Raw genomic sequence first — 15,046 nt, 5'->3', positions numbered from 1 at the left:
CTTACTTTATCTCAGTTAACACACACCAAAATGCATGAACAGATAGGCAGGCATGCAGACAGTAAGAGTAAAAAATAAAATATATATATTTTTTTTAAATCAATCAATAAATAAGGTTATTGCACTACAAAGTAGGTTGTTGCACATTGAATAAAGTAAAGTGCCATTTCTGTGCCTTCTTGACCATTCCGGTGTCAGTAAAAGGCCTTCTGTGTTTGCCCAAAATCCACTGAACACTTAGTGAGCACTCGTAGGCTCATTATTTTGCTGCGAGTGTCTTATCACCCATGTAGCTCGCCCATATTGTCCTTTCAGTTCACTGTTTTGTAAAATATCATCAATCAATTCACCGAACTATATCAGGGGTCCCTAACTGGTGGACCACGGTCCATCTCTGGATTCCGAGACCCTTTCATCCAGACCCCCAAGAATATTTATTAAAAAGTACTGGAATAAAAATATAAAGGTTTTTTTCCCCACAAATTCTTTCTTTATAAACCGGTAACAATAGAACAAACACAAATAAAAGAAAAAACTATTAGCACCCCCCCCCCAAAAAAAAACAACAACATACAAAACAAACAACCATCTCCACATTATATTACACTGTAATAGGTGGCTGTGCACCCCATTGATCAACAAAGTCCAGTAGAGGCCTCCATATTCCTTCAAACTCTTCCGCCCTCCCCCTAATAATGTAAGTCAGTTTTTCCAATGCGACAGTATTTGTCAATTCCTTTATCCACTGATTCATTGACAGTACATAAATTTTTTCCCCAAAATAAAGCAATCAGCCTCCTGGCCCGTAGTCATAATCAATCACAGTAGATTTACTTGCACAAACCACAAAGTCTTTGGGGTAGATTCCCAGCACAAAAAGTTTTGCTCTATGGAGGTATATTAATTCCGACCATAGTCGACATTATCTGTCCCACTTCTCTCCCAAAACTTTGCAATTTAGAGCACTACCAGACACAATGAAAAAGGGAGCCCTGTCCTCCCAAACATTTAATACAAGTATCAGGGATAACAGGAGACCAGCTGTTCATTTTTACAGGTGTGATATATGTTCTCATCAACCACTTGTATTGCAGTAACTTCATTCTCGTATTAATAGTTTGTTTTGGGGCTTTAAGGCATGCCCTATGCCATTCTTCCTCTGTAATTACCTCCTCAATATCAGAGTTCCATGCTTTTAGTCTATCAAGATAGGATTAATTGTCATGAGTTACTAAAACAGAGTAGTACAAAGAAATCAAACCTTTATCCTCACCGTTTTTAAGTGTTAGCTGTTCTAATTGTGAGAGAGGAGGTTCCAAATGAATAGTCTTGTACTTTGAGGATATGAAATGTTTAGTCTGCAGATATTTAAAGAAGTGTTTTTTATGTACTTGATATTTCTGAAGAAGTTCTTCAAATGCAAGTAGCATACAGTTTGCATATAAATCACCTACACTTCCTATACCCTTTTCTGTCCATATCTTAAAACCCCCATCAACCCTACCTGTTGCAAAACTTAAATTACCCCATAAAGGAGTAAAGCGGGAGATGTCCTTAATATGTTGGTGCGTTTTATACCAAATGTCAATAGAGTTTTTCACAAACCGATTTTTTGTACTCTTTTGTAGGGTTTTAGGGTCTGCTGAATAAAAGTAAAGTCTTAGGGGAAGCATCGACACTGACGCTTGTTCAATGGACAACCAAGACGGACCCGTCTCATTCGTAAAGCAATAAATCATTGAACGCAATTGAGCAACCCAATAATACCATTTTAAATTTGGAAATTGTTGTCCTCCTCGCTCATATGGGAGGTAAAGTAATCTAATCTAAGTCTCAACCGGGATTTTTTACTATCCCAAATGAATGTACTAAAAAATACTGTTGAAAAATGTATTTGATAATGGTAGAGGAATTGACTGGAACAAATAAAGACATTTAGGAAGTATATACATTTTTATCAAATTGATATGTCCAATTAGGGGTGTGAATTGCCTAGTACCTGGTGATTCAATTCGTATCACGATTCATAGGTCACGACTCGATTCGATTAATCCCGATACGAATCTATAAATTGATTATTGCGATTTTTTTTTTTTACTCAAATTTAGAAAATACTAATCAGTAAACTTGAACATGTACACTAAGATTTGTATGAAAATGTATTTATTTATCTGAAAATGCATTTAACAAACAGGTTGCAGTCTGTTTCATGTTTGAACAGCACTGAAATAAAATATTAAGGCTTAATGTTCCTTAATTCCGCCATGCTTAATGTGTGAATCTTAACCGTAAGTAAGACGTTTTGTTGAATATTCCCATAAAAAATGTATGTTTAAAAATCAATTCGGCCGCATATCGAATCGATTCGAGAATTGCGCGCTGTAATATCGCGATATATTGCAGAATCGATTTTTTTCTAACACCCCTACGTCCAATTATTGATATAGGCGATGTCATTCATTGATCCATCCTTTCCTTTAACTACAATTAAAGAGTCATAATTAGAAGGGACCATAGACTTAATTGAGGGCATTATGCGGACTCCAAGATAAGTAAACCCGTCTTTAGTATTAATAAAAGGAGTTTTCACAATTGGCTTTCTTCCTTGTTTAAAAACAATATCGATGATTTTGAATAATTAATGTCAAAGCCAGAAAATTGTTCAAATAAGTCTATACAATCAATGAAGTTTGGAATACTACTGCGCAGATTTGTTAAGAAAACAATCACATCATCAGCATACAATGACAATTTATGTTCCAGCCCTCCTAGGTTAATTCCTACTATACCAGCATGTGTTCTGCTATCGCCAACAGTTCTATGGCAAGTATGAATAACATAGGCGATAGGGGACATCCTTGTCTAGTCGATTGTTCCAAAGTGATTGGTTTTGAAACAATATTATTTGTTAATATACTGGCCATAGGACTAGTATATAAAAGTTGGACCCACCTAAGAAATGTAACTCCTAGTCCATATCGTGGTAGAAGGTTAAACAAAAACGGCCATCCTATTTTATCAAAGGCCTGCCTGGCATCCAGCGATAATTATGCTGTATCCTTAGCATTACACTTCTCATGAATTATATTCAAGACTCGCCTTATATTATGAAATCCTTGGTGTTTCTGTACAAACCCATTTTGATCATTATGCACTAGATATAGAATGTGTTTTTCCAACCGTTTAGCTAACAGTTTGTACAGTATCTTAGTATCGCAGCCCATCAAACTTATTGGTCTAAAGGAGGAACATTCTGTAGGAAGCTTCCCTGGATTCAAAATTAGTGTTATTACCGCCAATCGTAAGGTGGGTGGGAGTATCCCATTACGAAACGACTCATTAAACATATTCCATAATGGAGTAAGCAACTTTTCCTTAAACTTTTTATAGAACTCAATTGGCAAGCCATCTTTTCCAACAATTTTGCCACTTTTTATACTTTGAATTGCATTTGAAATTTCTTCAACACATATCACTGTCCATCTCTTTTTTCAAAATCATCTGACAGTGTTTGAAATTGATATTGATTGAGGAATTAAGCATGTTCTTCCAATGTTTTAGATGACTCTGACTTATACACAGATTGATAGTACTCTCTGAAACTGTCATTCATTTCCATTGGATCCGTACAAAAGTTGCCTGCCGAAGTTCTGATTCATTTAATTGCTCTTTCGGATTGCAGTTTTCTTCTTTCTTACTCTTACTCCCCGCCTTCTCGCCTAGATCATAATAGTCTCGCTTCAACCACAAAAGACTATTAGCTATACTTCCAACTGATAGTTTATTGTACTCAGCTCTAAGGAGCAGCAGGTCCTTTTCTTGAGCAGGATCTTCATTTACAATAAGGTTGATTTCTAACCCTTTAATTCTTTTTTCTAAATTGTCCATAACTATTCTCTTCTGCCTCAATTTGAAACTTGTATAGCTGATAATTTCCACTCTAATGTAGGTTTTAAACTTAAGTGGGGCCGAATGGCATGAATATTCTTTTTTTTTACTAGGATTTCGTTCTCTCCATATCTCAACCAAGTTTAAATCAGTTATGAACCTTTTAATTATTTTTCAAGTCTGAGTCTTGGTGGTATCAAGACCAGTGGAACAATCCAATGTGGGTTCCAAAGTACAGTTGAAGTCTCCTCCAAAAAGACAACTTCCCTGTAATGTGAGAAAAGGCAGGAAAAAATCATCATAGAATTTAGGGTTGTCCTCATTAGGTCCATATAAGATTACTAAATTTAATTTATGTGAAAGTATATTGCCCTGAACAATCACATATCTACCATCCCGGTCCTGTATTGTCTTACTCACTTTGAAATGGCATGTCCTTATGGATCAAGATAATAACACCTCTAGCGTATTTATTGTACGATGTATGTAATACCTGGCCGGGCCATCGATTCCTGACAGATTTAATGTCTGACGGTGTCAAATGGGATTCTTGAAAAAATACCACATTAGATTTAATAAGTTTCACTCTGTTTATAATTTGTTTCAATTTACTTATTTGCCTTAACCCTCTGACATTCCAACTAGTTTCCTGTACATTTTTAGACTAGGTGCATTTCTAGTTTCCATATATAGTATCTCTAAAATATAGATAACACTCTGCATACATTGTCATACTGTCAAATGTGGGAGCCTGACACACATACCCAAACACAAAAACAAACACAAATAAAGAAGATGAATTTAACACTTAACTCTTTGACCGCCAAAAACGTTTAATAACGTTTAGTAAAATCCAAATGAGTGCTGCCAAAGACGTTAAAAGACGTTTTTTTTTTGTTTTTTTGGGGAAACGGGTGGAGGAAAGCCTTGGCAAGATGTGCTAAAAGTATCAAGCAGATCGAGTTAGTATAATGACTATTTTTGGGCACTAGATGGCAGCGATGAGTCTCTTTGGACAAGATCGGGTAGGAGTCAGTAGAAGACGTGAGGCGGAGCAAGAGTGTTGAGGGGAGAATGGCTGAGGAAGCGAAAATGGCGACCGGTTGCAAGCAGCTCACGCTTGAGCATTTTTTTCAAAGACGAAAAGCATCGACCAATGCTAAAGAGCACATTGATGATGATGATGGTGACTCCGAGGTTGACGCCGAAGTTGGAAGCGTGGACGCGGCGGCTTTGATCACGTCGTAAAGCCTCACCGGCTAGCGATGCTAACGGCGGAAAACGTGGTGCACAACCGATCACTTCTGTACAGGCGGACTTTCAATCGGACGATGAAGAGTACCCCGAGTCCAATGTATATTCATCGGAGGAGTGGGTACAGTCTGATCACGGAGAAAACACTGGTTCTGGACTACTATCAAGCGTGAACATTTGATTAGCATCCAGCTTTAGCCAGCCTGGTAGCATCTCCCATACATATTCTAGCATCGGACGGTTTCCCTCAGCGCCCTCTCGAAGCCCAAATAGACGTAGATTATTTCGTCTGCTGTGGTTTTCGAGGTAGTCTGTCTTCGATTTGAGAAAGGCAATGAGTTTCATAGCGTGAGAAAGTTCAGTCTTACTCTTTTCCAACTGTTCCTCCGTCGACACAATCTGGTTTTCGGCCTCCTCCATTCGTGTAGCATTGCCGGCAACATTCTTCTTTATCTCCGACACACTGCTTTCCAAAGCGGCTATTGAGCCGGTCATTTTCTCCAGACATTCATTGACATTGTCAAGCTTGGTGCCAAATCCTTCAAATTCGGCATAAACTTTGTGTCGAAGTGACTTAAGCTCCGCTAGCACAGCAGCTAGGTTATACATGTTTGTAGCATCAGCCTCGCCGTCTTGCTTGTTCGACAAGGTATTTTACGGCTTCTGGGAACCGCGTTTTCTAGTGAATATCTCACAGTCCTTGACTGGGTTTACTTTAGACATATTTCACTATCGGGAAAAGGCATATATATTGGGTTACAAAGTCGTTTTGTGCAGGGTTGTACGGAGACACAAAGCTAAGCAGCCATCTTGGACCGCGGCTCCACAGCGGCCCCAAAATATTATGTTTTAGACACATTTTGAATGCACGCGCAAGCGCAGTTATGCCTGAGCCAGAGGAGTCCTTAAACAGATGGCGATTGCCACAATGCTCAAGAATATCTTTCTCACAACACTGAGCAGTGAAATAGTTCTGAACAGTTTGATGGTTTTCAACTATCTATTTTGGAATCCACCACCCCATTTGTAAATGCCGCGGCTGAGCAACCTTATCTTTACTCCATATAATCTTCAGGATCTGCCAGCGCCTGAGGCAGTTCCTGTAAACCCATTTGAATTTGCGGCACCTGGAAGTTGCTGGGAGGCCCGGAACCAATATTTTGTGTTTCCGCACAGACACTTACCCCCCACGCGCATGCGTCACTCGAGAAAGAATTCATAAAAGGACATTTCCAGGGTTCCGGCTGACGTGATCCTCATGTATAAAGGGGGATCGTAGCCGGAACCGAGTCTCTCAGAACCTTCTCGCGCAAATCAACACGAGGGCTCTGAGTGACAAACAATGCTGGCGGTCGTTCAGGACTCATAGAACCGTAGTTACACATACGTATGCTTTCGGAATCCGACCGGCATTCTCCACTGCTAACCATGATTCTTTTTAGGGTTAGCATCGCTACGTCTTATGTTTGTAACACAACAAACCGCGTCAAAATCGCTAAATAAACAAAATAGTTCTAATGAATTTATTGGAGCCAGGCACACATAAAATTGCGGCCCTACGTGCGTCAGCAACGGGAAGGCGGTATCTACTATAGCATAGAGCAAGACTCACTCCTCCCGATACGCCGAGTCCTCCAAGTTTTGTTTTCCCACTCCTCCAAGTAGGGTGCAGGTGAGCCATCCAGCATTTGCTACGAGGACTATTACTACGGTTTTACGCCACCAAATGTGCAATAACCGAGCCAAACTGACCCAGTTGGCCACAATGTACTTAACAACAGACGCAAGGGAGTTTGCAAACACGGACGCTTGTCGGACCTTAGAAACGAAATCACTGACATTTATTGATTTGTAATGGGATGGAACCAAAGAGAAAAAAAACCAGGGTGACGGTGCAGGATCCTGGAGCATAAGCAAGTAAGCTATTTGAAAAACCTTTCTGTGCGGTACAGTTAGTATGCTGCATCAATGGCCATTGTAGGCTTCGACAACTCAATATGTTTGAACGAGACAAGCGAATATGTCTGGCTTGGTAAACATGATGAAGATAAAGCGCAATTTAAGTGCAGTCCATTTACCATTTAATATTTTGATCAAATTGGATTTTCCATATGTTAGACTACAAAGTGACTTTCAGGAAAAGTACGATAAGTAAGTGATTAGTGTTTATTCAGGGCTAATGCTAATCGCGATTGTTAATCGTTTAGCATAGGCTAATTGTGTTGGTGTTTGTGTAAAATGTGCATATGTGTGCAGAAGATAAGGAAAAAATTGTATTTATATCCACAAAATTCAACTCACATTTAGCCTTTGTGGACTTGAAATAAATAAATAAATAATAATAATAAAAAATAATTGGGGGGGAGCGATTAATCGATGGAATCATTGATAGGAGGCTTGATTAAAAAAAAAGTTGTTCGTGACAGCACTATATATATGGGTGTCTGTCAAATTCGAGTCACTCCCTCTCGTTCATGAATTTGAGTTTGCTTGGAGGTCTATTATTTAGAGTGATTAAAGGTTACTTCTTCAGGATATGCTCAGGTCTGTTAATTTATAATTCTGCTAGTTCCATAGGGTCACATTATAGGTTTTTTTTCTAAGTTCTGTGCAATTATGAAAACCCTGACTCGGTTTTCATTACTTTCATTTACTATTTTCAGTCGTCACATAGTAAAAAAAAAGTTAATCAAATCAAAATGTAAACATTTGAATTGTAATAGTATCAAATTGTGAGAGACAGGCCAACTGCTAGTCTGAAGTAACAATAAAACATTCATAAAATACTCAATGTATTTGGAAAAAAAAAAGTTCTCAAGATGCCCAAATTAATATTCAAAACCAAAGTTGAAAACTGATAGATTTAACAAACTGAGGAAAGCATAAAAAACGCTCCCTCACCTGGATTAGCATATGGCAAATTTCCACATGTCCTTCAGTAGCAGCAGCATGTAGGGGCGTTTGCTTGTTTTGGGCATCCATCATAAGGTTGGGATCCTTTCCATCAACTGCCACATACAAAGTATGTTGGTATAGCTGACAGTATGCATGATGGCATTAAAACACTGTCAAACTGTTGGTGCCGCTTGTCAGACAGGGGAAAAATAAACATTTAAGTTACCCAACAGATGAATGACCCTCTGGAGCTCTCCTTCTTCTGCAGAAACGTAGAGCTGTCTGTTAGGGTAATTTACGTTTGTTGGTTTCAGGCTACAAAAACATGAATCTCAATCAATTATTTATGTTGAAGAGCAAATTTCTTTCCAAAGCAGCGCATGTTGCCAAAATACTTCAAATGTAACCTTACTTTTCATCATCTAGTCCCATTAGTATACTCTCTAGTGATTTGTTAGGACTTCTGCCTGTAGTACCACTGTAACAATTGAACAAATCCAAAATAAATCAGATCCTAATGCCTTTTGAATTGTTTTCCAATGAGATGATAAATAAGAAAAAAAATAATTACCTGCTGAACTTTAGCTCTCTACTCCTTTGTGGCTCGCAAGTCTTTTTAGCCCTGAGAATCTGTGTAGCAGGTCTTGGCAGAGGAGATGGAGGTGATGGTCCCCTGTTTGATCCTTGGAGGGAGGGTGACGATATTGTGACCTCCTTCGCCCCACTGGCATCCTCACCACAGTGAGGGCAAAACCTACGATCCTTCAAAACGGAGGCACAGTCCCTATGAAAGCGGTGGAAAATGCTACCATGGGGCTGGCACTCCATGAAGGTACCCTAAGCAAAAACCAGTATAGCAAATGAATTGGGATCAGCAGGACCAACATCAAAATATTCATATTAAATACTCAATATTTCATGAGCTAAGATGGGAGGCAGCTATAGTATATTTGTGAAGCTCGGGATTTCCCTCACCACACTACAGAAAAGCCCGCAGCCAGGGCAGCATTGGTGTTTAACCATGCTGGCCCTGTGATGCTCACACAGAACCAGCAAATGGACTACAGTGGAAGGTCTCATCATTTCATGCTTCATCACCTGTCTGTGACAACGATTCAGCTGAGAAGAGAAAACAACATGTTGTCCATGACCCAAACTATTAAAAGTTAATACACACTCACATAATCTGATTTTGTAAAATAAATATTCCAATTTCCTTGCACGATATTAATTTCCAGAGTGTTTATCTCTAGTGCATGGTTATTTTATGAAAGCATTACTATGAATGTCTTAAGTGGCTCATTTGCATGAAATGGAAGCACCGCCTCAAAACAGATCTACTTCACACCCAGGCTTACTCAGCAGAGGTGCAAAAACAAAGAAGACTGTCATTAAATAAATTAAGGACTGGAGTGTAAAGGTGCAGACTAACTATCCTGCACAACTGCTTGAAGCAGACAAAGACTTTTCCACACCATAATGACGCTTGCAGTGATGCTGAAACAGATGGACATCTTTAAAAGACGGGAAAAAGAAAGAAAGAGCTGCTGAAAAGCAGCTAGATTGGGATGACGTCACACAAGGTGGAAGAGAGGGTAGCCTCCCTTCGACTGGAAGTGTTGGGAGAGTCCTAATTTTTGTTTGTACGTACTGTACGCACAAAACAGCAGGAGATACTGTACCACCATTTTTTTAGTCCTTTAAGGGGCTGCAGGGGACTGTCCCTGCTGGGGAGTTCATCATTAGACTGAGGATGCCAATGCTCATTTGTGCAATGAGAATTGAAAGGCCGCTATTGGCAAGTCACCCACCCAGTCAACAATGTTTGGGGACTTGTGGGCCGTGTCGTCAGGGAGTCCTGTGACCAAGGTGATCTGGGAGTATGGGGCACCGGGCACCCTGATGCAAGCGGTTCGGTCCGTTTAAGGCCGGTATCAAGAGTTTAATCAGCATTGCTAGTAGGTAGTAAGTCTGATTTGTTTCCAGTGAGTTTTGGTCTATGTCTAGGCTGCCTTTGGACAGGGGTTCTGTTCTGAAGTTACATGGACAGATTTTCTACTTCTTGGTGCAGCAGAAGAGAGTCCAGTTATGTGGCCTTTGTATTAAATCTTTGCTCTATGCAGTGAATGCGGTTCTATTGGGTCCATCAAGCTGCGGTGTTTGTTTAACTCTAGTTAAAGTACAGAACCTCTAAATCGAAGACCGTGGTCCTCAGTGGGAAAAGGGTGTCGTGCCCTCTCCAAGTCAGGGATGATATCCTGCCTCAAGTGTAGTTCAAGTATCTATTAATCTAGTAATTAGAAGACCATATAAATGTTATAGGAAAAAATATATAAAATACATCGGTCACATTATGCTGTATAAGAAATAGAATAAAAAGACTTAACTTTTTTTCATGAATTACGCAACAGTACAACTTTTATGGAGTTCAATACATCTAAACTTATTTGGGAACATCTTTGCACCCTTCCCTGTGGGGAAAGGTCATTTTCTACGCAAACTACTTCAAAGTTCAGCTCACAAATTTCAACATAATTATAATATTTCAAACTAAGTTCAATATTCCAAAATGAACTCATCCATAGTTCATGATTTAAGGCTTTTACTATTTTTTCATTTTCAGTTTTAAGGATTACATTGCCCCTTATCTCTTTATCATATTTATTTTATCAAGTCTACTAACCTGGGACCTCAGGGATTGTATTTTGTGTACATGCCATGTGGAAATGTGTTGGAAAAGTATATTGGGATATTTGTGTACTTGAATTTTGAGGAAAGAACAAGTTAAACAGACAATGAGAAAATCAATTAATAAGAGCTGGTAAGAATACTTTATACTAAGAGATGCTAATTTCCCGTTAGAATTTGAATGAGATTGTCCAATCACTTTAGCATTAGCGCTAGCAATGTTTTATAAACTAATAATGTTTTGTATTTAAATATAAAATATGTGTAATTCTCATGTTGTGCTTTTAGTTTTACAGTAAACGTTTCATTAAACAGATTAAAGCAGGGGTGGCCAAGTTTGGTCCTCGAGAGCCACTATCCAGCCTGTTTTCCATGTTTCTCTCCACCAACACACCTGATTCATGATCAGGATCGTTATCAGGCTTCTGCAAAGCGTACTGATGAGCTGATCATTAGATTCAGCTGCGCTGAAGGAGGGAGACATGGAAAACAGGCTGGATAGGGGCTCTCGAGGATCGAACTTGACCACCCCTGGCTTAAAGGATGCTTTGAGATGGCAGAATTACATACAACACAAGCAACATAAGGCAACCACGCGTCGCATTTTGATGACATATTGCGACAGTTGTTGGCAGCCGGGTTGCCAAATAATGGCCTTTTCTACCGAATTAAGGTTCATTTACGGTGTATTTACCCATGTTTTTTTCTTGTGTAGTCTAACAGGAGAAAACCTGCCACCCGAGAACAAAAATTAACTGCGTTCAAAACCGTTCATTGGCCCCAGAATCAGCTCGTTCACAAAGCAAAAATAGACTACGTTCAGTTCTGTGACACAACCCCCACCTCAGAAATATTTTCTCATTGGTTCTGCACGATTCACGTAGGTGACCTATTTTGGTTTTAAAAGGGCAAATTTCACTGAAAGGTGAGGGATTTTTATGCCTCTTATATCCACCTTATTCCCGAGGACTCTCAGGGGGAAATCGGGCATGGCTCAGTGTTAAGAGTGGTTGTCTCCCATCCATGAGGTTGTGGGTTTGATCCATTTTAGGAAAAAAAAAAAGTCTAAACTTAATTTAACAAATATTACAGGACTATTATTTAAATGCACGACGGGCTGTATTACTAAAGCGAACTTGGCTTATATTTTAATCAAACAAAATAAATTCCGCTGAATGACTTAAACAAGGTGCTTAAGGGATTCACAAAAGGAAAAATCAGATAATTTATTTTATGCAGGGTGGAAATGTCACCCCAAGTCTCCAAAGGGTTTTGGCTCATGTAGTGTTTTTACCATTTCATCTTTCCCATCCATGGCCATACAGATCAGATCCTGTTCAGACAATCTGCTTCCACAGGTAGGAGTCTCTATACGACAGCAGCACAATGGTAACTCCTCAGCCATGTCTGATTCTGTCACCTCAGCAAGTGCTGGCCAAAATACAGAGATATAATTTACATTTGTACAAAAGCATTGTTGGAACATGAATACAGCCATTCAGCGCATCTGTAGCGGTTACCTGTTGAGTGTGGTAAAAGTAGCTCTTCCTGACCTTTTAAACAAAGACAGGCAATATTCAGCTCTGTGTACTCAACATGGTTTGCTTGTCCAGAACGTGCTTCAGTGAGAGATTCACTGCTCATACTTGAGGCATCTCCTGATTTGGTAATCACAGATATAACACCATCTACTCCGACATGGCTCATCTGCACAATGTTGTGAGAATCAGACTGATTGAAAACAGAAATGTGTGTTAATAAGCATTTTTTTAATGGTGATAGCACAATATTTAATATTATTTATCCATCCATTTTCTGTAACTCTTAACCTATTCAGGGTCACTGGTACTGAAGCTGTAGCTGACATTGGGAAAAAGGCAAAACCACCTGTACTGGCTGTCATTCAATAAATCACAATACAGACAGGCAACTATTCATGCTCACATTCACACAGTTACTAAGTGGGAACTAAACGTACGCTTCCTGCACTGAAATCCAGCGAGTGAACCCCTACACCACCAATAACATCAAGTATTCACTTCATATTTGGAATGACTGACCAGGTTTGTGATGGCGTAACGTATAATTGGCCTTACTCCCACTCAGCGACGGTATGAATCTGAGATGTAAATGGCTGTTGGTTTCTATATCGTATGTGGCCCGTGATTGACTGCTGAGCAGTCCCTTTGTCACATCAGTTCTATGTGACCCAAAACCTTATAGCATCATCGAAAATGTATGGTTGGGTGAATGTAATGACTGATATGTCAATACCTATATATTTCTAATCATTTTAATTAATAGTCTCAATGACTCAGCAAAAGTGCCTCTGAGTGCCCTTCCACGCCCAGCAGTTAAGTCTTTATTTCAGTTTGTGAAAGAAACATCTAAACCTGGTTATGAAAACTTACTAATCATCAAGTTAATCAGAAATAAGAAATAGGAACACAATTATAAAAGTGTTGCAACAATGTAGGGATAGGTATAATACCAGTACATCTATTTTAAATAAATCAAAGAATGCTGTCGATCATGTTGTGTTTAATCTACCACAACGCAAAACATTCTTGGAAACACATTCACAGTATGTAGTACATTAAAAATAATCTTTTAGGGCACAAAAGCTTTCATACTATTTATCAGTGTACACAAAATTACCTTTTCCGGGTGTTTCAAGGGCTTTGCCTTCTTTTTTGGAACAAAGTTGTAGAGTCCCATTTTCCTTTTCTTCTTCTTCACAGCTATGAAGAAAAATCATATAAGTAGGCAGCCAATGAGAAAAACATTGGTAATATATTACCTGAAATCAGCTACCATGATTGCATAAATTTTGTGATGGACTCTAAACCCAGCTCAATAGTGAATAAAATCAATACAAAAACATTTATAGGTTAAAAAGTTTAAAGGTAAAAACCTCTGCTATTTTGACATCTGATATGAAATATCATGACCATAAATCAGAAGAACATATATGTATATAAGAATAGAAGCACATGTGCTATAAACTAGTGGTGCCTTGAGATAAGAGTGAACTGAATAACAACTTCATCGAGATACAAACCATCGTTGGACCGATTTTTTTGTTTTGACCTGCAAGCACAGACTTGAGATACGAGCGCTTTGTGGTGGCAGGGAATGCAACTCAACACACTTTACAATATGCAGAAGTGTGCTGTGATGCAAACTCTGTGTCGGTCTGTCGTGGTAAAGAGCTGAGCAGAAAGACAGTCCTGCCCTCAACTATGGTCATGAGCTGTGGGTCATGACCGAAAGGACCAGTGGCCAAAATGATTTTTTTCTGCAGTGTCCGGGGCCTCTCCCTTAGAGATAGGGTGAGAAGCTCGGTCATCCGCGAGGGTCTCAGAGTCGAAATACAGCTCCTCCACGTTCAGAGAAGCTAGCTGAGGGGGCTCGGACATCTGTTAGGACTCCTCCCTGGGGAGGTGTTCCAGGCATGCCCCCCCAGGAGGAGGCCCCGGGGGCGATCCAGGACACGTTAGAGAGACTATGTCTCTCGGCTGGCCTGGGAACGCCTTGGGATCCCCCCAGAGGAGCTGGACGAAGTGGCAGGGGAGAAGGAAGTCTGGGATTCCCTACTAAAGCTGCTGCCCCCGCGATCTGACCTCGGATAAACTGGAGTGGATGGATGGATGGTCAAAAAAGGGGCTTCAGGAAGTTTGATGCCTCTCCCAGTTGAAGTTTACTGCCAAACTAAACAAAACAGAATGATGCCTTGTATATTTAAAACGACCAAACTGCCTGAAGAAAGGCCCTTGGCCTTGAAGTAGCAATTAGAACCAAATTGATACAGCAACAGTGCTCAGTCATTTCATTAGCGTAGAACGACCAATATTACCAATGTGACAAGAGTTCCCAAAAATTACAATTTCAAAATGCTGAGTCTGGTTGGAATGGCCATTTCAACCTGAGTAGAACACATCAAGGATTTTTAAAACGTTTTTTTGTGGTCAATAAATAAAGATTTTTGTGTGATACCTCCTGCAGAAAATCTGGTGGAAAAAAAGCCTTCAAATTAAAGAAAAAGTATAATTTCATTATCTCAACATACAGAAGTGGGCGCATCAATTAATTTTGGGCGTCTATTATTTGGCAATCGTCAAGAGTCAGGACACCCTTCCGTCATCAATCAGTAAATATTTCAAGCCGAACCGTCAATCCATCATTCGTTGATTGCGCAGCAAAATGAGCATCCGTCAATGTTTCCATCATTCGAGGTGGGCGTCCATCAATGTTCCATTAATCGTCATTTGTCAATCCGTCACCAAAATGGGACATTCGTCATTGACGGATTGATGATTAC

The 15,046-nt window shown here is 39.6% G+C and overlaps 1 protein-coding gene across 4 annotated transcripts in view; it reads right to left on the bottom strand.

Annotated features, from left to right (window-relative positions):
- Positions 1–15,046, bottom strand: part of LOC147174799 (histone-lysine N-methyltransferase EHMT1-like) — a 40,418-nt gene that overhangs the window by 21,547 nt on the left and 3,825 nt on the right. For all 4 annotated transcript variants that reach the window (XM_086075777.1, XM_086075776.1, XM_086075775.1 and 1 more), the window contains 8 exons: positions 13,384–13,466; positions 12,246–12,456; positions 12,020–12,156; positions 9,013–9,156; positions 8,609–8,874; positions 8,450–8,515; positions 8,264–8,352; positions 8,044–8,150 (listed from right to left, as the gene is read on the bottom strand). In XM_086075777.1, coding sequence (XP_085931903.1) covers positions 8,044–8,150; positions 8,264–8,352; positions 8,450–8,515; positions 8,609–8,874; positions 9,013–9,156; positions 12,020–12,156; positions 12,246–12,456; positions 13,384–13,466 — 1,103 coding nt within the window. The remainder of the gene's footprint in view (positions 1–8,043; positions 8,151–8,263; positions 8,353–8,449; positions 8,516–8,608; positions 8,875–9,012; positions 9,157–12,019; positions 12,157–12,245; positions 12,457–13,383; positions 13,467–15,046) is intronic.

The sequence above is a fragment of the Leptonotus elevatus genome, chromosome 5, assembly GCF_054856555.1.
Source record: "Leptonotus elevatus isolate MCC_2025b chromosome 5, RoL_Lele_1.0, whole genome shotgun sequence".
Lineage (NCBI taxonomy): Eukaryota > Metazoa > Chordata > Actinopteri > Syngnathiformes > Syngnathidae > Leptonotus > Leptonotus elevatus.
The sequence above is the reverse complement of the archived record's forward strand: the minus strand, read 5'-3'. Positions and strand labels throughout refer to the sequence as shown.